Source organism: Balearica regulorum, chromosome 16 (assembly GCF_011004875.1).
Source record: "Balearica regulorum gibbericeps isolate bBalReg1 chromosome 16, bBalReg1.pri, whole genome shotgun sequence".
NCBI classification, from domain to species: domain Eukaryota; kingdom Metazoa; phylum Chordata; class Aves; order Gruiformes; family Gruidae; genus Balearica; species Balearica regulorum.
The window spans coordinates 6,338,049-6,360,921 of record NC_046199.1 but is presented as its reverse complement, the minus strand read 5'-3'; the positions used below and the strand labels follow the sequence as shown (position 1 = coordinate 6,360,921).

Below are 22,873 nucleotides of genomic sequence, written 5' to 3'. Positions count from 1 at the left end.
CTTCCACAGCTCCACAAAGTTGCTCTGTAAGTGCCATCCCAACCCCAGGCTGCAGAAGCAGCTGAAATGCATGGAGGCAAGGGGGCAGGAGCAGGGCAGGGCAGGATGGAGGACTGCTTTCCTGAGGGGTGAACCCCCATGGACCCCCTCCTCTGCTGCTGCCACTCCAGGAGCACAGACCCACCAGAGCCTCTGCAAACCCCAGAAAAGCCACATCCTCGCCTAATGCAGAGAGCCTTTACGTTTCACCTCTCGGAACATGCCCATAGGGGCTAGATTTTATCACATAGGCAGGAAATAACATACAGCCTTTCCCATCCCTTATCTGCCCCAGCAAGCACTTTTTGGAGTCTACACACTGATACAATAAGCAGCTACCACCACCCCATGTTTTGGGCTTCCCTACGTCAGCTCTGACCTGCCGTGCCCGAGCACGGTCCAGCGGGGATGTTCCGCTGCTCCGAGGAGGGCAGGGTGGCTCGGCACGACTCGCCCCTTCCTTCCCTGCTGATGGGTGAGACATCAGCCTCTTCCTACCCCCACATGCCCCCTCCCCACCACCGGATTGAGTTCCAGGAAAGCAGATGGCCTTCCTGGGCCCAGCCCTTCACCTGAAGCTGTTTTGCCAAGGTCATTTCCTTATGGCTTGCCAGGGTAAACCCTCTCCCTTCTGATTGCTAGCATGTTTACTCCTGCACCTGGAGATAAAGTTATTTCTGGCCTCATTCACACGGCAGCAGCTGCTCAGCAATGCAAACAGGGGCTGCCTTTCCTTGGGGGACCTCTTTGGGGTCGCTGGTTTTAGCTCTTGCCCCAACCTCACTGTATCTGGGTGTCTTCTGCATGACATCCCCTGCAACAGGGAAGGAGGAGAGGAAGGTCACAGCCTGTCTCGCATTCCTTCCCTGCATGGGTCAAAACCGCTCAAAGGAGGAGGCGGGGAAAGAGGATTTTTGTATTTGGGGAGGGATACAGCAGCAGGCACAAGAGCAGGTTGTTGTTGTGCGCTGTAGGGAAGGGGCAGCTGTTTGGCAGGGAGCGGGGGCTCACTGCTGCCTGCGCCGAGGGCAGGCAGGCTGGCACAGCTGCGATGCACACAACTGCGTGCAGGCTGCCAGCCCCTGGTCTGGAGGGGTGGGGGGATTCTCCTCACCCCGAGTGGGACAGAGCAGAAGCAGGCTGAAAGCTTTGGCCCCCATCGTCAGACATGTCCCACCTGCTCGAGGCAGAGCCGCCCTCCCGCCTCCCTGCCCCCTTCCTCCCGCTCCCTCCAGGCACGCATGGTGTCCGAAACAGCCGGGGGCCTGCGTGTCCCTGGCACCCAGCCCAAAATATCTCAAATGGGCTGGCGGCAGGCACAGAGAGTGTACCGGAAGCCGCCAGACACCGAGGCTCTGTGCTGAGGGGGCCATTGCCACATCCTCCCCACGCTCTGAGGAAGAGCCCTGCGCACCAAACCCCCCCGTCCGGGCCCGGCAGGAGCAGGGAGGTGAGGGCAGCCACAGCCTGCGCCGGGGAATGCGGCATTGCCGGGGCTGGCTCTGGGCACCGTGCTCCCACGGCCGCCCCGCCCCTGCCACGGGCAACCGGCACCGCTTAACGGGGCACCGGCACCTCCGGGAACTGCTGTGACCAGCACTGCCCCGGGAGCGGCTGCTCCACCGTGGGCAGGGCTGCCGCAGCGCCTGATGGCCACGGAGAATCTCACCCTGTGGCGCAGCAATGGCAGCGGAGCCCTGTGCCCCGTGGACACCACCTTCGCCCAACGCTTCTTGCCCACCATCTACCTGGTGGTGATCCCCCTGGGGCTGGTGGGGAATGGGCTGGGCCTCTGGCACCTCTGTGCCAGGCACCGGCAGGGCGCCCGCCGTCCCCTCGGCCTGCTGGTGGGCAACCTGAGCCTGGCCGACCTGCTGTACATCAGCACGCTGCCCTTCCTCATCAGCTACTACCTGCGGGGCAGAGTATGGCTCTTCGGGCAGGGCTGGTGCCAGATCACCCGGGGCCTCTTCCACCTCAACCTCTACGCCAGCATCGGCTTCCTCACCTGCATCAGCATCCACCGCTACCTGGGCATCGTGCACCCGATGAAGATGCGGGGCAGGTGCCAGGGGGCAACATCTTCGGTGTGGCTCAGCGCAATTGTCTGGCTGTGGGTCATCACGCAGGTAGCTCCCAATTTTGCCTTCAGCAAGATGGATGACACAGGAATGCGGTGTCATGACACAACAGGGTACAAGAACCTAGGCATTTACTTGCCGTACACCATGGCCATTACCATGACTGGGTTCGTTGTCCCATTCCTCATCATCATTGGATGCTACTGTCATGTGGTGGTGGTGCTCTGCAGGAACAACACCATGGACCTCAGCATCAGAAGAAGAAGCATCAGACTGGTGATTCTTGTGATGGTCGTCTTCTCCATCTGCTTTCTCCCCTACCACATCTTCAGAAACCTCAACTTGTTGTCTCGAGGCTGGCAGCTGCAAGGGTCCTGCACACAGGCTTTAAAGAACATCTATGTTTCCTACCAGGTGACCCGGGGCCTGGCCAGCTTCAACAGTGTTCTCAACCCCCTGCTCTACGTGATGACCAGCGAAGACTGCATGGAACATATGAGGACCATCCACCAAAGAGCCAGCCAGTCCCTGGGATCCACCTTCAAGACGAAAACCTCTCACCAGACAGATGAGAAGATGAGCAACATCATTCTTTGTGAGGAGGAGGCTTCTGATGAGCTCTGAGGTACCCAACACCCCCTCCAAAGGATGCACCACTTCACTTAGTGCTTGGCCCCTTCTCAGGAGCAGCCCCCCACCTCTATGCCTCTTTTGCAGAGAGACGGTGACAGCAGCATTGCTGGCTCCAATCTCACACAAGGGACAGACAGGACTGCCGGCATCAGAGATCAAACTGGGACGAGGTTTTAGAGCAAAGCTACTCAACCCAACCATTTTGCTTGTAGTACACCTGGAGATGGAAAGAGAGAAATGTTGCGTTTACTCCAGTCCTGAAGTATTTCTCAGTCCAGCCTCCAGTGGAGCTCAGAGGTGGTCAGCATCTCCCCGGCCATCATTGAGCTCCTCAGTGAGTGATGGATGGGGGTGAACGATGCCTTGCCCCCCCACTGTCTCCTCTCACCCCCAATGGACATGGGCTTGAGACAGAATTCCCTCCTTCACCCAAGGAGAGGGTACCAATAAATAACTCCCTGCATTGCATGACAGCTGAGAGGGTGAATTTTTGCAGGGGGAAGTGCTTTGGAAATGGAAAGATTCATAAAAATATCAGGTTTTAAATATATGACTAAGCTGTGCCAGTTCCTGGTTAGTTGTTCCTGGGTGACTGAGCTGCTTCAGGATCTGCATTATCCTCTACTGCCCACCTCCTTCACAGAAGAAAAAAGTATTTTAGCATTACTCACTTCTTTTTGAAAGAGCATATAGCAGACAGCAAATTGGCATTTTAAAGTTTCTGGAGGCTGTTGGTTGGGTTTGGTTTTTTTGCAACCACTGCTTTCAGCAGACAAATCCCAGGAGAGGTTTGAAATCTTCAGGTGGGTGGCTGCATCTTGCATCCAGCTCTTGCATCCAGCCTTGCGAAGGGATTAGATGTGGCTAGTAAAAACTAGACATGAAAAAAACAAAAGAGAGAGAGGCAATGCTGGTTTGAAGGCTTGTGAAGGCAAGATTCAATGGCGAGGGCAGTCCGTGTGTTGTTGCCGGGGGAGGCCATGGGGATCTCTGCTTTGCGGGGAGCAGAAGCTCCCAAGTGGCGTTTTGCTTTTTGCTTTTGGTGTTCCCCACCATGAACTGCTTGAACGCTTTGGTCCTTGTGAAGGGAGCAACGTGATTTGCAACAGTGGATCTTGCAGCTCAGCTGAAGGAAGTGACCTGTGAGTTAAAATCAGCCCACGCTGGCAAAGTGCTCACCGACAGACGCAGCACTCTTTGGACTGAAGCCCAATATTTATCACGGTCAGCTCTGCTCCTCGCACGGACCCACCTTTGCTGCTGCATGGAGGGAGCTGTGGCTGGCTTTCAGATGGAGTTAGAATGTCTAAAGTACAAATAAACACCTAATGCTTTCAGTCGTGACTCGTCTGGCTTCTTTTAAAGCTTTATAGGAACACAGGAGCCAGCTGGCCTGCGGGCTGGAGCAGGGGCCCGCCTGCTGCAGGGAGCAGTGACGAGTTTCCCAGGGCTCTGCAGACGGGGAGCTGCTGGGAGTGCTGCCTGCCTGTGCAGCAAGACTGCAGGCAGCCGGTGGAGAGCAGTGCTGGGCCAGGCATACACCAAGGTAGGTCCCCAAAATCTGCTCAGCACCTGGCAGGGGCAGCTCTGAAACTTTCAGCTCCCACCTCATCCAGAAGAAATCAAAAAACAAAGCTAAGATTTTCAAATGAGATGTTCTGCTATCTCTGCAGTAGGGACAATCTTTGGGACATTTGGAGCAGGTCTGCCTCTGCTGCTTGCACACGCTCCCCGGATCTGGGCTTCTCCGGAGCTCTGAACTATTCTCCTTCTTTTCTGAAAAAAATACCCACGCCTCTAAAAGCTGTCCAGCTCTTCCATCTTCCCACATGGATCCCATCCAAGATGTTCAGCTCCCCACAGAACCAGGTTCGGCTCCCCACAGCCCGCAGGAGCTGCAGCACCCTGTTACTGCACCCACTCTGTGCATGATTGATTGAAATCAAGCATCACTGCATCCCCAGGGAGGGAGAGCCGCATAGAAGTGCCAGCAAACTCTACTCTCACCCCTTGCACCGCTGTGCCCAACTCTGTCTTCTCCAGTGCCCCCTCATGTCATTGTTAATGACGATTTAAAGATCTGTATCCCAAGAAGCCTCTCGGAGCCCCAGGGACAGTTGCAGCCATAAATCTGCTCATTTTTCTGTGTCCTGCACCTGTCAAATCAGCAAAAGCCATTAAGGATCTGTATGTTGGGCTGATGGCCCTGAGATATGGGGTTGGTTGGTGGTGGGTTTGGTTTGTGGGGGTTTTTTTTGGTATATCTCATGCTTTGCAGTCCCCTTGATTCTCAGACAATGCTGCTTCCCCCTGTAAATCAAAGGGATGAGCTCCTTCCCTTTAATAGCTGTATGTGTAATTAAGGGGGAACTGCTGGCACACGAGCCTGTGTGGCCAGCTTTCGCAGCTGGTGATGGAGCAGCAAAGCAGCCCTCCCTCCCCAGCCCTCCCCACCAAGGGAGGCTCCTTCCCTTGCAAAGAGCAGTTGCTGCTCTCTGTGGGACACTGCAGGTGCATGGTCACCCCTGGGGACCCACTCAAAACATGTGGGCACCGCTGACCCCTCAAAACCTCCCCAGTGCTTTATCCCCCAGGAACAGAGGGGTGGGATTGTCCCTGGAGCAACCAGCATGGGCAGCTCTTACTCTGTGCCGGTCCCCACTCATGGCGTGGGGAGGCGAGGACGTAGTGCGTGTTTTGGCAGTGGGTGAGGGGACGGGGGAGGCGGGGAGCTGCCGCATTCCTCCTTCCCTTTCTCCCAGTGGCTCTGCCAGCCGTTGCTGTGGACAGGAGGGGCTCAGTGCCCACCAGAGTCCTGAACCAGGCGTCAGCCTCGGCTCCTGGCTGGCACGAGCGCAGGAAGAAGAGCTGAGCGGGCTGCGGCAGCGCCTGGGTCGGCACCCACCTGCTCGGGGGCTGGCTTTGAGCGAGGTCCTTTCCCCTCTGCTGCAGAGACCTTCTAGCACTGCCAGGTTCCTCCCAACGAACTGCACATCCTCATGGGGTGAGATGGCTCTGCAGGGAGAAAGTCATTTCACCTTTTTTGGGCTCCTGGCTTATGATGAGCTGAATGTTGCTCTTTCTCTCCCTTGGTTATCTATTGGCAGACTTGAAAATGCCTAGAATCAGGTGAGAGGAATCCCACCTGTACTGTCTGCTTTTCCTGCAGCCACTCTGGCACGGCGAAGTGGAACAATGAGCTTGTCTGCAAATCCGGCCTGAACGCAGATTTTTATCTCCCTTACCCAGATTAGACTCAACCAACAAACCAAACATGGTGGGAATTCTCCTGCTGACATTAATGGGATCGGGATCAAGCCTGGAAATTTGGCAGCATTTCCTGCTTCATTAAATAAACCCCTCTCAGTTGAGGATTTGTTGCAAACACCGTCAAGATTTGTTACGTTAAAGAGAACTTCTGAGCTGACAGCCCCAGGAAGCCGTTCAGGCAGAATTAACAGGCACATGTACAGATGCATAGATGTACAACCACTTTCTTTCTCTAAAATGCAAAACTGTTTTTCTTGGCATGCAAAACATTCTACATGAAGAAAATATCGCTATAAGCAGCAGCTAAATGCATAGGGCTCAACTCTGTTTAATTCTTTATTTCACTTTGCACAGATTTCTAAAAAGAGGCTAAACATGTCATTTTTCCAGCATCTGTGTGTTTCCGGAGGCACCCAGCAAAGCGAGGGGGCGAGAGGCTCCCGTGTGCGAGCCGTGGGGAGCGGGAGCGAGCAGCGCGTGCTGCAGGAGCCGCAGAGACTCTTTGGGTGCAGCAAAATGATTGCCAGGCCTGGCTTAACAGCTGCTGGCTGCAGCGGGACAAGCCGTTAGCTGGCCCGAGCAGGAGGATTTGACCCCACCGGTGAATAGAGAGTTCACAGCGTGGGATACACGGCCTCCGGCTGAAATCTGGCTCTGACCGAGCTGCCCACCTCACGTCAGGGGGTTTGGTATGGCCAGTAAAGCCCTGTTTGCTAAACAAGCGCGGTTTGGCTGCTCTCTGCTGCAGACATGGGCTTGTCTGAGATTTCCACGGCCCCGGGGAGCGGGAGCTGCTGCTTGGACAAGGGCTGGGGGTGCTGGGGACATCGCTGCGACTGAGGTGGTGCATGGGCTCCTCGCCGTGCAAACAGGGCATCTCCGTAACGCGAGAGCCCCCAGGCCCAGGCAGAGGTGTGAAGACCACGTGTGAAGCCGGAGGAGAAGCGGCGTGGGCAGGAGGCTCCCGCAGGTCTCGGCTCCCCGGTACGCCGGGCACCAGGCAGCGGGACTCTGTGGTGCATCTTTTACAGCGTGGTGGGAGGCTGCAGTGCGCACACAAAAAGGGATGAGTCACTCAGGTCACTAATGAAAGGTCACAGCATCCTCAGATTCAGGGAGAGGCATTTATTTCTTCAGCAAAACAATTTCATTGCTAAAGTACCTTTGGCTACAGGGACAACAGACCTGACATGTTATCTTATTTACCAAGGATATCGATCAGACTAGGGAAGGAATAGTAGATGCAATTACTCCAGGTGACCTGGGGAAAAACGGTAAATATACCTGGGCCTGGGTGCTGTTGGTGAAGATTTTAATAAAAGAGAAAAATATGTGTCTTTGTCTATGCTGTGCAGAGTGTTTTGGCATCTGGGAGACCAACAGCTTGTGAAGAAGAGCAAATCACATAAATAGAATAACATTTAGCATAACTGTGTGAGGCCATCAGTCTAATATTATTCCTGCAGTGCATGCGGTTATAAATAGGTGATGCCGCGTAGCGTGGGACCTGGGGAGAGCGAGAGCTAAGGAATGCACTTGCAGCTCGGCGGCAGCAGCACTGCGCAGCTTGCAGCCGTAACACACATTTGTATGTGCGTTACAGAGCGACTGCGGCTGCACCCTGCAGGCAGGCATTTGTCCTGGAGGACTTGGTGAGCCAGGGCTTAACAGAGATGTGCCGTTTTTCAGACCATCCCTTTAAATATCCCCCAGCAGCAAGCCCTCCGCGCCCCTTGCCATCCGTGCTGCTCGTTGCTGAAGGCTGGGGTCAGCACAGAGAGCAGGGCAGCGAGAAACCCCCGGGGAGCTGCTCTGTGCACCACGACCTGCGCTGCCTCCTCAGCAACCTGGCAGGAGAAGATAGTTTGAATTTCCCCCAACATCTCCTCTCTGCCCCGACCAGGAGATGCTCAGGTCGGATCCAGCTCCCTGTAGAGCCCTTTGTGCCAGGACGCAGCCCAGCCAGCGTGAAATTCTTCTGCTTGTTTGGGCTCATGGGCACAAAGAATACCCTAAGGAGCATCAGAAAGCTCCCAGGCTTCTCAGTAGCACCACAGCTCCTCCTCAGCGAGGCTGTTTCCATGCTGTGCAGAGGACGTCCAAGGACAGGAGACAGATTAACCCCATCCTAGCTGCCTTTGCTCTTCGATGCAGAGGAGCCGCTCAGCAGAGGTGGGAGAGCACCACACACCACAGCTCCCAACCGGTGCTGCCCAGCCCAGCCCAGCCTGCAGCACCGCTGGGCCTCCGGTCCAGGCTGCTTAGGGTGGGATGGTCCCGTGGCAGTGGGAACCTGCTGGCATGGAGGAGAGCTCAGGGGTAGGGAGGCGATGCCAAGAACCAGGCATTCTCACTGAATTAAGCATTATTTGGTTCTGGAGGAGAAAATCCCCTTACAAAAGTGTGTGCAATGCTGGGATGGCAACACAGTGCCATGCTGAGAGCCCAGAGGAGCCGGGAAGACAGGGAACCCTTGGGATGCAACTCATGCAGGTGCCTGGGGCTCTCCAAGACCCCAGCGGGTCTGCAATACCCAGCAGGAGATGCTGCAGCCTCCCCAGGGCTGCTGGGGGAAAGCATCTGTCTATGCGCAAAGCAGGAACAGCAGTCCCATCGCCAGAGCCACTATCCCACCGCGCTGAGCTGGGAGCGGGGGAAGAGCTCTGGCAGGTTTGCCCCAGGGCCAGCTGAGGAACAGAGACACCACCAGCACAAGGTGCACAGTGAAGGAGAGGGGCCCTGTAAACATTAGGGAGAAGCCTGTGATGTAACCCACCTGTCCATAGGGATGAGCGTGAGCCATCTCTCCATGGCTGGATTTCATGGCCACAGCTGGTGGTGGAAGAACCAGTCTCTGGGTGGGTCAGTACCTCTTCCTCCTCCTTGCCAGGTCTCCATTTCATAACTCCTCATGCCCAGATTTACTGCCAGTAGCTCTGGTTAGCCCCAGCAGCACAGAAGGCAAGAGGAAGGTTTATTTGACTTTCCAGTGCCGCATGGGTGAGGAGCAGAGGGTGGTTCACGGATGAACCCGAGTAGCAAACTCAGCCTGAGAGTCTGGGGCAGCATCCCCTCCCAAAGGCACAGCACTGGGATGAGCCATGGACTTGTAGTCACATTGGCACCTGCAGATCTCGAGCGGGGAGACAGCTCACAGCTCTCAATCCTCTTACATAAAGGGGACGATTCCAATGCAGTTCCCAAGCCAGAAATCCAAAAATGGCCAGTCTGTTGCCTGGCTGTGTGCGGAGGTGGCCTGGGGGGATATCCAGAAGAGCATCGTCTCCTGTCAGGGCTCTGCCTCAGCTCCTGCCCCAAGAGACACTCAAACAAAGCACCTAAAAGTCAGCTAAATATTTTTGAACCCAGAGAAGCCTCTGGTTTATTTTCCAATTTAGCTCAGGTGGTTTGCCTGCCTCCAGAAATGCCGAGTGTTAATTTGATTCCCTATAACTGATTCATGGCAGATCTGGCGTCCTGATGCCCGGAACAGCTGTGATTCCTGTGCCGCCGTTTGCTCTGCCCCAGGGACACCGCACAGCCCCTGAGCGTGGCTGGAAAGAAAGGACCAGGGCTGGAGCAGGGCAATAACAGCTGCACAGAGAAACATCTTTGCATTTGCAATTCAGAGAGGATATATCTCATCTACCCAATTAATCCTTCCAGAGAAAAATCTGGAGAGAAGCAGCTGGAAAATCTCTGCGTACAAACAAGACTTTAGTAAGATCTGCAATTTTGAGGTAGCGGAAGAAATGTGGCCCCAACACGGTGCTTTCACCGCAAGAGAAAACAAATATTTTCTTCTTGTGGTATTCATTCCCCACAGGGAACCTCCTGCGCTCTCCGGCATGGCACAGCCGGGAGCATTTTCACAGGGCAATTCACAGCAACCTCGGCTGGGAAATCGCTTGTGGCCCCAAAGCCGGAGCCGCTTCTGGCCAGCGAAGGCTGGCGGCTGGGACCAGCCTGCGGAGCATCGCTAGCAGGGAAAGGAAAATGCATCTTCGTGGAATCAAACCCTGCATCGAAATAAGTTGGTGCCTGGCCGGGAAGCACAGTCAGCATCTCGGCACCGGTTCCCTGAGCTTCAGAGGCAGAACAGGAAAGGACGTCTTGAGTTTTACTAGTAAATGCACTTTTTCCCAGTTGAAGTGCTGCGCTCAGTTTGTTTCCTATTGGGTTATTTTTAGTGTTGAAACCAGCCATTTGCTGCAAACCGTCTGCCTGGGAAGCGAAGCCCCAGGGCGGCAGACAGGGCTGCCGCAGCTCCCGCGCCACGAGGTCACTGCCCCGGCTGCCGGCACGGCCAAATCTCACCCGGAGCACGGCTCAGCTCGCCGGTGGGATGGGAGCCGCCGCTCTTCCTCCCTCAAGCCCACGCACACGGACCCCCAGGCAGGCACCCAGCCAGCCTGCGGCGCCCTGCGGTGGGACCTGCTGCGGTCCTGGGAAGGAGGGTGCCACGGGACTCGGGGACGCGGTTAATGAACTGACCGTGCAGGCAGGCACCTTCGGCACTGAAGCCACCCGCGGGGCTCCCAGCGTGGGTTACGATGTGGCACGCAGCATGCCAGAGCCCATCGCTCGCCCAGGAGCATCCCACAGGAACCCTACAGCAGTTCAGGACCTTTCCTGGCCCCGCGGTGCAGTGCCGCTGTGGCAGGGGCTGCCTTGCAGGACCGAGGCGAGGCTGTCACCGGGCCACCCTCCAAAAGAGCCTCGCATATTTGCAATTCATTCCCAGACTCTTTGCTCCCCACCCCACCCCCCCCCCCCCCCAGCCCTTGACCTTCCTGGCAACCCCGTGGACTGGGATGCAGGAAAGTCATTTATAGCATCGCGACGCTGTTGCGGTGGGAGCAGAGGCGCGCTCAGGATCAGGCCCTGCTCTGCTTTTGGCCGAGGGTTTGACGTGGCCATGTTTCTGTGGTGAGTCTGCGGTCGTGGCTGTGACAGCTCATCTCCAGATCAAGCTTCTCAGGGAGTGAGACCCTTCTCCAGACACATTCCCAAAGCCTCTCTCCTTCACCACTGGGGTCCGGCAGCTCCTCGCAGGGATCAGCCCACCCCAGCACCAGCCGCAGCAGCACCATGGAGTCTCCCATCCCCAAGCCCCAAGCCAAACTGGTTGCCAGCTCTGATGTAACAGGCTCTCAGCAAATATTTCTACAAATTATTAAGCAGGGGCATTATTATTTTATCTTACTATTTTATTATTAAAGCCAAGATCCTCAAACCAAATAAATGAACCAACTGAAGTGGCTGAGATCAAGAAGTTGCTAAAGCAGAGCAGCACCTTTCCCGTTTGGTCGCAGTCCAGGCAGTTTATGGCAGGTACTTTGTGCCTGGCTGATGTTCAACTGACAGCTTTCCAAGCGTATAAAAAACTTATTAGGCTGAAAATAGAGTTTGTGACTATAAACTGTCAAGAGCACTGTCAGCATTTCCAGCCCAGGTCTGCTTTGTGTACAAGCACCGGCAGATCAGGCTGCTGAGGGGAGCAGGAGTGGGGAGGATGGGGCTGTGCAGCTCCTTGCAGGACCCGTTTTGGGTAGGAAGGGTAATTGGGGAAGGCTCACTAACGAGCTGTGGGGTATTAGGAGGAAGCACGGTCGAGGTTTAGCATGGCTGGTACCAGGCAAGGTGGTCGAAGACAGCTGTACGTGGAGCTGTGTCCACCTGCCCTGGGGTTTGAAACCTGCAGACCATGTCCATGGTGATCATGTGGAGGCAAATCTGCATTTGTAACCAGTTTATATCCAACGCTTCATTAATTCCCTCGCTGAGCTTCCAGCTTACAGCACAAAGTGCCTGCAGCCGTCCGAGCTACAAAGAGTCAGGGAGGGAGGCAGCGGGGAAACGCCAGAGCTGAGAAAAAGCCGTGAGGTTCTTGAGCCTCCAACAACCCAGAGCGCAGCCCGTAGGACAGAGACAAGTCAGCTCTGGCTAGCAGGAGGATGTTTTATGGGAAAATGTATGGAGTCACGGGGCAGAAGCAAACATTGCTACGTCGAGCCCGGACCCGGTCAGGGACTCTGTGTCCGCAGACGAGGGCATTGCCGTGCACGGAGAGGAGGGATCGCTCCCTGCGCACGGTGCCGCCTGGCCTGGGACAGCTGAGCAGTGCTTGGAGTCCCACTCTCATCTGGGCAGCTGTGGGTGGCTGTTATTCATATCTCGGTATCTAATCTTTTTTAGAAATGAACTAATCCATTGCTTTAAAAATATCCTGTGGCATTGTGAGGCTATAATCTCCGTATTAAATGGCATTAAAACCAGAATAGCTGATGCTTTTACTAAGGCAAAAGAAAACATCTATTTGTTCTCTAAAAATAACCGAAAGAAGCAGAGCACGCCAGGAGGGTCCCCAAGCCCCCGGGGAGCTGGAGCACATTGTGGCCAAAACCCGGGGAGGGGGCTGATGCCTGCCAGAGCCCGTCCTCGGCCCTGGCTGCCACCGGTGGGTGGGTGGGCAGCGTAGCCAGAGGTGCGACGGCAGCATCCGGTACCACGCATCCCGCTAACGTTGGCCCCTTTGCTCGGGGACCAGGAGTTGTCAGCCCAGGCCAGCGCAGACCGAGGCAAGCATCGATGCCCGAAGCAGCTTGAGCAAAGCTGGCGGGATGCTCCCACCTCTCCCCACGTACATCGGGCTGCAGGACTGACTCAAACAGACCCACGCTGCTGGTCCGTATTGGGCATCTTTCATCTGAGATGGTTAAGGAGCTTTGCTTATTTCAATCCATTAAAAGTAGAAAAGCTTTTTAATGAATTCCCTGCCAGCCTGGAATTAGTAGATGTGGGCCAATTAGACACATTAATTAGGCACTGGTTTAAACACAGATGAGGTTTGACTTTGTTTACCAACCTCGGAAAGAAGCAGCTTCTCAAAGTTCACCTCCAAAGGACTGAACAAACAAGGTATGTTTGTTCCCGGTCACAAGCACCTTACAACAGAAGCACATCACTTCTATTTTATTTTCAGAGCTCTTGCTTTCTCTCTGCCTCCCCATGCAATAAAAACGAGACATTTAATCTCATAATGCAACTTCTTGCTGGAAATCAATGATAAAGTACATTATCTTGCCTGGCCTGATCCTGCGGCTCCAGCCTGACCTTTCTCAAGCGCAGCGAAGTCAGGAGAAAGACAAAGGTTGGACTGAGGGAGCTTCCCAGTGGGAAAGCGTGAAACTCCTGTGCCTTGGGAGGGACTGTCCTGCCCAACGGCGATCTGACACAGTTTGGTCTTGCTTATGCCCCCGCGCTCGCTGCGTGCGGGAAAAAGCAATGCGTGAGCAGCGAGCGGCAGGTTTCAGCACCGTTTTAATTACGAAGCCTATGACCCCATTCAGAACACACGGCCGTGTGCGTTACTGCCCGCACGGTCCTGGTTTCATCAGCGGCGGAGTTGTTACTGGGGGGGTTTCTTATCAGGAGATGGATCCCGCTACTCTTGTCCCTGCTGAGCAGCATTTATTCCACAGGGGCCTGTGACCTGTGTGAGGTCAAAGCAAACCCCAAAAGGAGAAACCAGTGACGTCCCCAGCCCCCGTGGGAGTGACGGCAGCCGTTTCATCATGCCCGTTGCTAAAGGACACCCTCTTCCAATGCTGCTCCATCGATGGCATCCCCTTTTCCAGAAAAAAGGATTTGCCTGAGTCTCTGTAACTCCCAACATAGCAGGGAAAGGCTGTGCCGAGGGAAGACACTCCAGGTGAGGATTTCTTCTGGGGTCAGGAGAAGACCTTGGAGCCAGCCAAGGCCAGCCTACCACAAGACCCAAAGAGGACAGGGCTAGCAGAAAACACGCTGAAGAAGCACTGAGAGCTCTTCGTACTGCAGGGCCAGAGATGGACGCCCTGTCCCAAATGGTTCCAGCTGCAGGGAGAGTGAGATCCCATCTGCAGACCCCCTCCCTGTGTAGGTAGCACTTTGAGAAGGCCATGCTCTACCATCTCTGCCCAAGCGCTGCTGGCTGTCTTCACAGACACGTGTTTGGAAACAAACTGTGGCGGATTTAGGTAGTCCATGACCATCTAAGATTGATGCTGCTGCTAAAGGAGACTGTGCGCGTAGCTTGTGCCTATCTTTACCCAATGCTGGAGAGCATCTCCCAGGGTTTTGCATTCTTGAACCTGCACTGGCATATTGGCCCAACGTCTGCACAGAGCAGCTGCCTTTGGGTAACGCGCTACGGCATCAGCTTACTGCTCCAAATACTACTCAGGGACCCCAGAATTTGGCCTGCAAGGCACTGGAGGCCTCAGAACACCTCCTAAAAGATGCGCGTCAGGTACACAGTGATGTGATCACTGTGAGATCTCCTTTCTCTGTAATGGAACCAACAGGAGCTCAATTAGAAGGACTGTGATCCTGTCTTCAAGGTGGGATGTCATTGCTGACTGGTGGACAAAATCACCAGCAGCTGGATGGCAGCAGGCGACGCGCATCTTCTCTAGCAGGCAGCCCCCGCATTGCTCTGGGTCCGGAGGTTTGACAGCGTCCCAGCCCCATTAGCTGGGCTGCAAACACCACCACGGAGAACATAAACCAGATGCATTCCTCCAGTGGAGGCTTTGCCATGTGATTTAGGAGGCTACAAGCATTACGATGTCAAACAGCAATCCACCGACAGCTTGTGCTGCTGGTGATGGATGCCGGAGCCTGCATTTTTTCTTCAATAACAACTTTCACTAATGGTGCTGGCACGGAGGCTCAGCAAGGAGGAGGGAAGTGGCAAGTGTCCAGGGTGAAAAAGAGTTCACGATTACAGCGGGAAAGGGCACTGTGTTCCTCGTGCTGGCCATGGAAATGTAGAGGACAGGGCTGGAAGGGGCTCCAGGAGGACACGGAGTCATGCCCTGCTCCAGGAGAGCATCAGCTGTACCCAGAGCACTTTCAGCAGACATCCGGACATCTGCTTATCTTATTTTTAAACTCCTCCAGTGGCAGGGCTGCCACTATCTCCCCAAGCAATCTGTTCCGGTCTTCCACTGTCTTCATGGTTAAAAAGTTTTTCTTACGTCCAATTCAAACCTCCTTTGCTGCAAGTAAAGCCCTAAGCATCTTGTCCTCTCCAGAGGGAGAAGTGAGATGGATGAAGAGGGACGTAAGCCTGCGCAATGGTTTGTTTTCCCTGTTTGTTTTATTCCCAGTCAAAAGAAGAGTTTATATCTTGCAGGAGATACTATCTCCTGCAATACACAACTCAGAGAAGTATCTTTCTATTTTTAAAAGTGAAACATAAGGGTTATGTAAAAGCTCAGGAAACCAGTAACGAGAAACAGGGTCTTCACTTTGTGGGCTGAGCCCCCTCCCACAGCTAATTTCCCCGCACCTCCAGGCTGACCTGGGCTGTCTGCAGCGCATCAGCACCGGGAGGCTCCGCTCGCTGCTCCCCACGCCAGCACAGGGCTGGTGGGCCCCACGTCCCCCTGCGCCTGCAGCATCTGATGAACGTGTGCCAGAGAAATCAGCAGAAACACCGAACCCGGTTATTTTGTTCCTTTCTGCTTCTTAGAACAGCACTGGACGCAACAGGCCAGACCACCCGCTCTGGTGACCGGTTGCAAAAAGCGGAGCTAAGGCAGGGAACGCGCAGAGCGGCGTGTTCCTCGCTGCCGTGGGCGCGAAGCGGCACCTCCCTGCCCAGAGCCGGACGGAGCAGCGGGAGGCCGGGGCTGCCCACGCAGGGATGGCACCGCAGGGCTGCGGTGGTCCCCACAACCCTGCTCTCAGGTAGGGCAGGCGGCGAGAAACTCCTCCAGCCCGGGAGCACGCAGCCAGGTGCCACTCTGGGGAAAGGCACCGTTATTAATGTCACCTCGCTAGGGCTCACCTGCGGCCCGGGGCTGCCAGGCAGGGTGTGCTCGGGGCGCGCAGGACGCGGTGCCCGGTGCACCGGGACTCGCTGCGCGGAGCGGGCGGTGCGCGGCGGAGGGGGGGGGGGGGGGGGGGGGCGGTGCGCGGGCGCGCAGGCGGGGCGCGCGGGGGGGGGGGGGGCGCGGCGCGGGGCCGGGCCGGGCGGGCGCGGGGGATGCGCGGCGGGGGCGCGGCGGGGCCCGCGGGTGGGCGGCGGGCGCGGGGCCATGCGGAGCCCGGGCTGAGGCGCCGCGGCCGCCCCTCGCCATGAAGCGGCAGAACCTGCGCACGGCCGCGCTCATCCTCTGCATCTTCTCCTACCTGCTGGTGGGCGCCGCCGTCTTCGATGCGCTGGAGTCGGAGGCGGAGAGCGGCCGCAAGCGGCTGCTGGAGCAGAAGCGCGGGGAGCTGCGGAGGAAGTACCGCTTCTCCGCCGACGACTACCGGGAGCTGGAGCGGCTGGTGCTGCAGGCCGAGCCGCACCGCGCCGGGCGGCAGTGGAAGTTCGCCGGCTCCTTCTACTTCGCCATCACTGTCATCACCACCATCGGTGAGTGCCGGCATCCCGGGGGGGCATCCCGCGCCCCCCCATCCCCGCGCCCCCCCATCCCCACCCCCCTCCAGCCCCACAACCTCCCTCACTGCTACCACCTCTGGGTGCCCCAGGACAGCCGGGGGCGGGGGGGCTGGGGTTGCCTGCGTGGGAGAGACAGATCTCACCCTTGTAAGGCTGGGACATCTCTTCAGGCCACCCACCCCCATGAGCTGACCCTGTGGGACCCCGGTGCCCTGCAGCCGGAGAGGTAATTCACGGGGACCACCCGCTTCAGGGGATGCCGGGGTACTGCAATGGCTGGGGCCACAGGACCTAACGTACACGTTGTCCCAGGGAGGCGGCAGCAAGCGGACCTTCTGCAGGCACCTTCGGGGCAGGCAGCTGTAGAAGTTGGCGGGGGGTGCAGGAGGGCAGAGGTGGGAGCCGCATCTGTCCTCTGTGCAGTGCCGTAGCCAGCAAGCCAGGCTGAAGAGCTGGGCAAGAACTGTTGGCTCCTTTGCCAGGTCGAAACTCTGGATGTTTGGCTGTACGAGACCTGCTTCAGGGAGCCAAGACAGCCACCAGACACTGAACCTTGCTCTGCTTGCACGGGAACCTGCAGAGAGATGGGTGTCAGTTAGCTTGGAGGGGAACGATTGAACTGCATTAAGCCCCCATGTAGACACACTTACCCATACTGGAGCCCAATGCCTTGGTTTGTCCTCTTCTATTTTGCAAGAGAATGAAACTAAATTGAATGAGGATTGCCTTAATTCTAGGTGAGATTAGCCACGTGGGAGTTTAGCATTGTTTAATTAATCCACTTTTATTAATCCACGCACCCTGAGCATCCTGCGGGGGTAGGCAGGTGTGGGATCCTGTGCTCATGTCATTGCTCGTGCTGGGATTTCAACCAGCAGAAGTATTTTGGAGGCAGGAACCCTGAGGCCGAATCCTGCCCTTCCACAGCCAGCAGCCACCTCCTTGTCTGTAGGATGGGGCTCAGCCTTACCAAGGGGCTTGGGACGGGTGAAATACATCTGGTAGCTGAGAGCATCATCCCTCAGGACAAGGGCTGGTGGGATCCACTGCGCTGCCTTACCAGGGGACAAGAGGTAGCGGAGGGGCAGGTACCCCACAGGCCCTGCCCTGGGGGGCTCCATGTCCCCCACGAGATGCGATGTGAGGTCTGCGCAGCTGGCAACACGCGCGGCCAGCAAACGGCGATGGGTTCAGGGCACAGTTAGTGTCGGGGCCCAGCAGGAGGGTAGGATGAATGGCTTCAGTGAAGATCTCCATCATCTCGTGACAGGTCATAGCTTCATTTACATGATTTTACTGTTGACTGTGATAAACAATTGCTACGCTTATCACACACCCTGTGCAATAAATAATTTCAGCTCAGGTGCCATATTTCCAAAACGCTGGCACATCAGATCTCTTCATATTGGGCTGTGCTCCGAACCTCATTTTTAACGTTAATGTAGCTGTGTTTACTCTTTCTAATTCCCTTCGTCATTTTGAAAGCATCAATCAAATGCTCTTTCAGCAGTTTCTCAGGGTAGGACAACTGTTTTTCCACTTACTGCTCTTCTGGATCATTATATTTGCCTCCTCATTGCTATCATTGTATTATCTTGTAGCCTAGGACTTGATAATTGCACTCGGTTAATAACCTTGGATCTGATGGGTTTTTGCCTCTGCAGTCTCATGTCTGCTCTGTATTTTGTGAAATGTGGCATGCAGGCATTAAGTTTATCATTTTTGATTGCGGGGGTTTATGAACAGACATTAGAAAATGGTCCCTTCCTGCCTGCTTGCAGTTTGGAGCACAGCACGGTGGAGGATAACGTTGTCTTCCGCCTCCCAGCCCTGTCCCATTGCAGGAGCTGCCTGCCCAGGAGCCTGGGACAGCACAGTTGTCATCCTCTGCATGCTACCAGCTTCCCTGAGAGTCCTGGAAATCCACTGACAGCAGAGACAGAGGTGAAGTCAAGTCACAGCTTGGAACAAGACTAAGAAATAAAATTCAAAAAAAAAAAAAAAAAAAAAGAGATGTTTTTTCCCCCCATGTTCTTCACGCAAAAGTCACACAAATACCTGCAAAAAGTGAAAATATAAATAGCTGCTTGCAAAAGGCCACGCAGCAGCGCAGGAAAGAAGCTGACGCTGTTCTGCAGGCACCTTCAGAAAGGAAGTTTCCAGCCCCAGTAGTTTCTTATAGAAACTCAGAAGAAAGGCTTGGATGCCTTTGGATGCCGTTACTCCCCACGCTGCACGACTGCCTTGCACTGAGTTAGTTACTCATCCGCTTAGGTCAGAGGCCACTGATTTCTGCTAAGCTTCTGTAATTAAGTGAGGTGGGTGCAGAATCACTGAAGTCCGGAAGATTGCGGTGAATACCTCATTACGACTCATGGTATAATTGTGTGTGTCCTTGAGTCACGGCTCTGAAACTTGGAGCAAGGTGGGGAAATTAAATCTCAGAAGGCGTTCAAAGAGAACCTTGTCCTCCTTGGCTCCTTGTCCTCCTTGGCTCCTTGTCCTCCTTGGCTCCTTGTCCCTGGGACAAGGGCTGACAGGGCTGCGGTGGCATGAATACTTCCCTGCATTTAAAACAGCACAACCCCTCCTCCCCAACGGCCCGGCAGTGCTTTAGGTCTGAGTCTCAGTGACACCGGAGTAAATCCAAAGTTGCTCTGCAGAAGTCCTCCCAGACTTAGCTGCTCCTGTGGGGACTGACCCTACAGCACAGGAGCCCTATAGCTCCTGTCCAACAGGGCACGCCGCGAGCCATCACAAAGCTGAGAGGCAAAGATGCACGTGACACTGGAGGGCTCAGGGGACAGGAGCGGGTGCCAGGGGAGGTGACGATGGCCCTGCAAGGGCACTCATGGATGGGACTGGCTGGGTGCCCGCAGGGTGACCTGGTGCTGTTGATCTCAGCATCCTCTGTCCTCCCTCGCTGTGGGGATTCAGGTTACCCTGCAGACCGGGCGCTTGCATGGCATCCTTGCCTCTAAATTGCTCGTGAGCTGCAGAAGGCTTGCAGACCCCAGATCCAGCTCTAGGGCTCCTCTTGGCCTCCATAACCTCATAGGAGCTCAGGGGCTATCAGGAGGGTACCTTCTCTCTTTAGAGGCCGAATGAGGTTCTGCCCACGCGATACTGCAATGTGCCATCATCCCAAAGGATGTGGCATCCCATGGCCCCGTTAGCACTGCCTGCAGATCTTACCGATTCATTTTCCCCGTGTTCTCCTACTGCTCCTCTTGGTCCTGGGACAGTCTTGCTGAAAACCCCAGTGAGGGCTTGACACCTGCCTTTCCTCTTTCCTTCGCAGGCTACGGACACGCCGCCCCAGGCACGGATGCCGGCAAAGTTTTCTGCATGTTCTACGCCATCCTGGGCATCCCCCTGACGCTGGTCATGTTCCAGAGCCTGGGGGAGCGCATGAACACCGTTGTGCGGCTACTGCTCAAGAAGATCAAGAAGTGTCTGGGCATGAGGACAACCAATGTCTCCATGGAGAACATGGTCCTAGTTGGCTTTCTGTCCTGCATGGGGACCCTGTGCATCGGCGCAGCAGCCTTCTCTTATTTCGAGGGCTGGACTTTCTTTCATGCCTATTACTACTGCTTCATAACCTTGACCACTATCGGCTTTGGAGACTTTGTGGCTCTGCAGAAGAACGAGGCTTTGCAAAAGAAGCCCCCATACGTGGCTTTCAGCTTCATGTACATCCTGGTGGGCCTGACCGTCATCGGCGCCTTCCTCAACCTGGTGGTGCTGCGGTTCCTGACGATGAACTCAGAGGACGAGCGGCGGGATGCCGAAGAGCGCGCCTCACTGAGGAGAGCCCGGAACAACATCCACCTCAAGCCGAAAGAGGACAGCCGGAGCAGCAACGCTATTTTTCTCCCCGTGGAGGACAGGACAAGCCAGATGAACCTCATCCCGCTGATGCAGGAGGACGCAGAGAGGCAGCGGCGCCAGTCGGCCAACTCGGCGGCCGCGGTCCCCTCCTTCTGCACGTGCCTGTGCTACAGACCTCAGCTGTGCGGCAGCCCGGTGCCCTCCCACCCCAAGACCCTGAGCTGCCACACCAACCCCGTGTATTACAACTCCATTTCCTACAAAATCGACGAGGTGTCCCTGAGCACACGGGGTCAGACCGGCTCTTCCCCGGGGAGCACTTTGTCATCCAACAGCCCTCGCTGCCGGCAACACCCCCGGCTGCGGAGGAAATCCATCTAGGAGTGCGCGCTGAGCTGTACTCGGTGCTTGAGTCTTACTATGATGATAAATTATGAACAGAGATGTCAGGTCCCTCTTACTGCTCTCATTTCTTCTGCTCCTCTCCCCTTTCAGCTGGCAGCCAGCCCCACGCAGGCTCCAGCAGGAGCCTTTACACCCCGTTGAGGAAAAATCATTCCTTTTTGCAGGCACCGAATGACATCATTGTTAGTTTTTCTTTGCTTTTTCCTCCAAGTAGGTTTAAGCATTTGGGTTTGGCAAGAGGCCCCCCGATACGAAATCCAGCAGGCTGTAGGTTTGCTTTCCCACCACCTCCCTGCTCCCCAAACAGAGGCGTTGCTGCCCTCCTGCCCTGCCTAACCTCGGCTGTGGCTGCTGCCGGCACACGCCTCTCGCGACACAGGCTGGATTGCGCTTGCTGAGAGCTTATCAAAAGCAAAGCCCATGTTAGTGAGCCCTGCAGGGCTGGAAATCTTTAAGTTGTCCCCTGACAGTGCAGGTTAGTCGGTGCCATGCAGCAGGTTTGCAGCTGGGGGGTGGACAGGAGGGGACAGGCTGCAGTCCTGCTGCTCAGCACGTGGGGACAGCTTCATGGTGCTGGGTCTTCCATGAGCAGCCTTCCAGGTCTGAGCTCAGGCTTGTGGCTGGCTCAGTACTTTTGGAAGCTGGAGGTCCATACGTTCACCCACGTCCCCACCAGCACACCTTACCTCGCTCCAGGCAGGTCCTCCAGGCTGAGCTGGCTGGTGGGACACTGCATCCCATTCACGGGGGAAGCTGAACTCCTCCAGCCCAGCCATCGCCCTCCTCTGTGATGAGCCCAGGGTGGATGAAGGGCACAGCCCCAAGGAGAGCCACCTGCAAAGGCTTTGGCCCTGATGAGGTCATTAGCTAAAATCACCCTTTCCTGCACCACCTTTCTTCCAGCTGGCAGCCCAGCAAGCGTGCCTGCTCCTCGCCTGCTCCCAGTGCCCGCCAGCCTGGGGGTTTGTGCTCATTGCTGCTGGGTTTATTGGAGACGGGGTGATCCCATCTCAGCATGGTTCTCCAGGCGGGATGTGGTACCCACACTGCCCCACCTGGGAGGCTGTTTCCAGCTGGTGCCCCCCCAACATGACCTGTGTCCATCCTGCCTCATCTGCAAGAAAGCAGGACTGGGCTCTGACAGCCATAGGAGCTCCATTTCACTTTATTTTCCCCAATAAAGGGACATTTTCACTCTTTGTTCTATCTACAATACCCTCTGAGGGGGTTTTCCTGGAGGAAAATCCCCTTCTCCTGGTGGGGAAGGTGTGCGGAGTGCCAGTGTTGGGAAGGCCTCAGGGTGGGCTTTGCTCTTTCCTCTTTTTGTTCGGGGCAGTTTAATAAAAGGTGAATCCAGCTGGTGGTGGTTGGTTATTTGTCACAAGGGGGAGCAGAGGGACGTGTCCGAGTCCCAAACCCAGCCCTGCCCGGCTGCAGGGGTACGCCAGGGCTGAGTCCCCTGCCAGGGGGTGCGGGCAGTGTTTATATCCAGGGATATTATCCCTGTGGATGTTTGCTGGGATGTTTGGGCATCGGAGGGAGGATGAGGGCGGAGTGGCTGTCCCAGAGCTGGGAAGCAGCTGGGTCTCGTTGCCCGTGGTGGGATGGGTCTGTGCTCCTCACACAGGGATGCCCTGGGCTCCTCCACCTGCCCTGGCCAGTGACCTTCACGTTTCCAACCTTTCTGGTGCTTGGGCTTCCCCGGAGGCAGCTTTAGCCTTTGATGTCACCCCAAATCTGCGGACTTGTTATGACTGGGACTTTCTTGTCCCAGTCTCTAAACTGGCAGGGATTTGGGCTTCAGACAGGTGGTGCCCAAGCAGGCAAGTACAGGGACGGGCAGGAGCTCCAGTTGCTGGGGCCGGCTGGCAGAAGAGCAGAGCTGTGTCAGCAGCGCTGGTGTGCAGCGGGGCTGCTGCGCTGCCTGGGTAGCATCTTTTGGAGGGATGCCCTCTGGCAGGGCTGCCTGCTCCCTGCCAGGGTCTCCACCCTGCTGGAGGCAGAGGAAGGACTTTACGACCACTCTTGGGGTGCAATGTGACCACGGTAGATCCATCCTTCCCACCCCAGGGCAGCAGGACCCTCCTGCAAGATGCTCGGCCCTTCCCTCAGCCCAACCCCTCGTCCCACGCACGGGCAGGGAAGGGAAGGGACAGGGACGGAGCCAGGAGCA

At 56.0% G+C, this 22,873-nt stretch overlaps 2 protein-coding genes across 2 annotated transcripts; both read left to right on the top strand.

The window, feature by feature from the left end:
• The first annotated feature begins 990 nt into the window (after positions 1-990).
• On the top strand, positions 991-4,090 carry LOC104637002 (P2Y purinoceptor 1). The gene has a single exon (XM_010304337.2). The coding sequence runs from the start codon at positions 1,689-1,691 to the stop codon at positions 2,742-2,744; it is 1,056 nt and encodes a 351-aa protein (XP_010302639.2). The 5' UTR covers positions 991-1,688; the 3' UTR covers positions 2,745-4,090.
• An 11,973-nt stretch (positions 4,091-16,063) lies between these two features.
• KCNK15 (potassium two pore domain channel subfamily K member 15) lies at positions 16,064-22,057 on the top strand. Its single transcript, XM_075768662.1, has 2 exons — positions 16,064-16,434; positions 19,763-22,057. The coding sequence occupies exons 1-2, from the start codon at positions 16,152-16,154 to the stop codon at positions 20,674-20,676; spliced, it is 1,197 nt and encodes a 398-aa protein (XP_075624777.1). The 5' UTR covers positions 16,064-16,151; the 3' UTR covers positions 20,677-22,057.
• Positions 22,058-22,873: the final 816 nt, after the last annotated feature.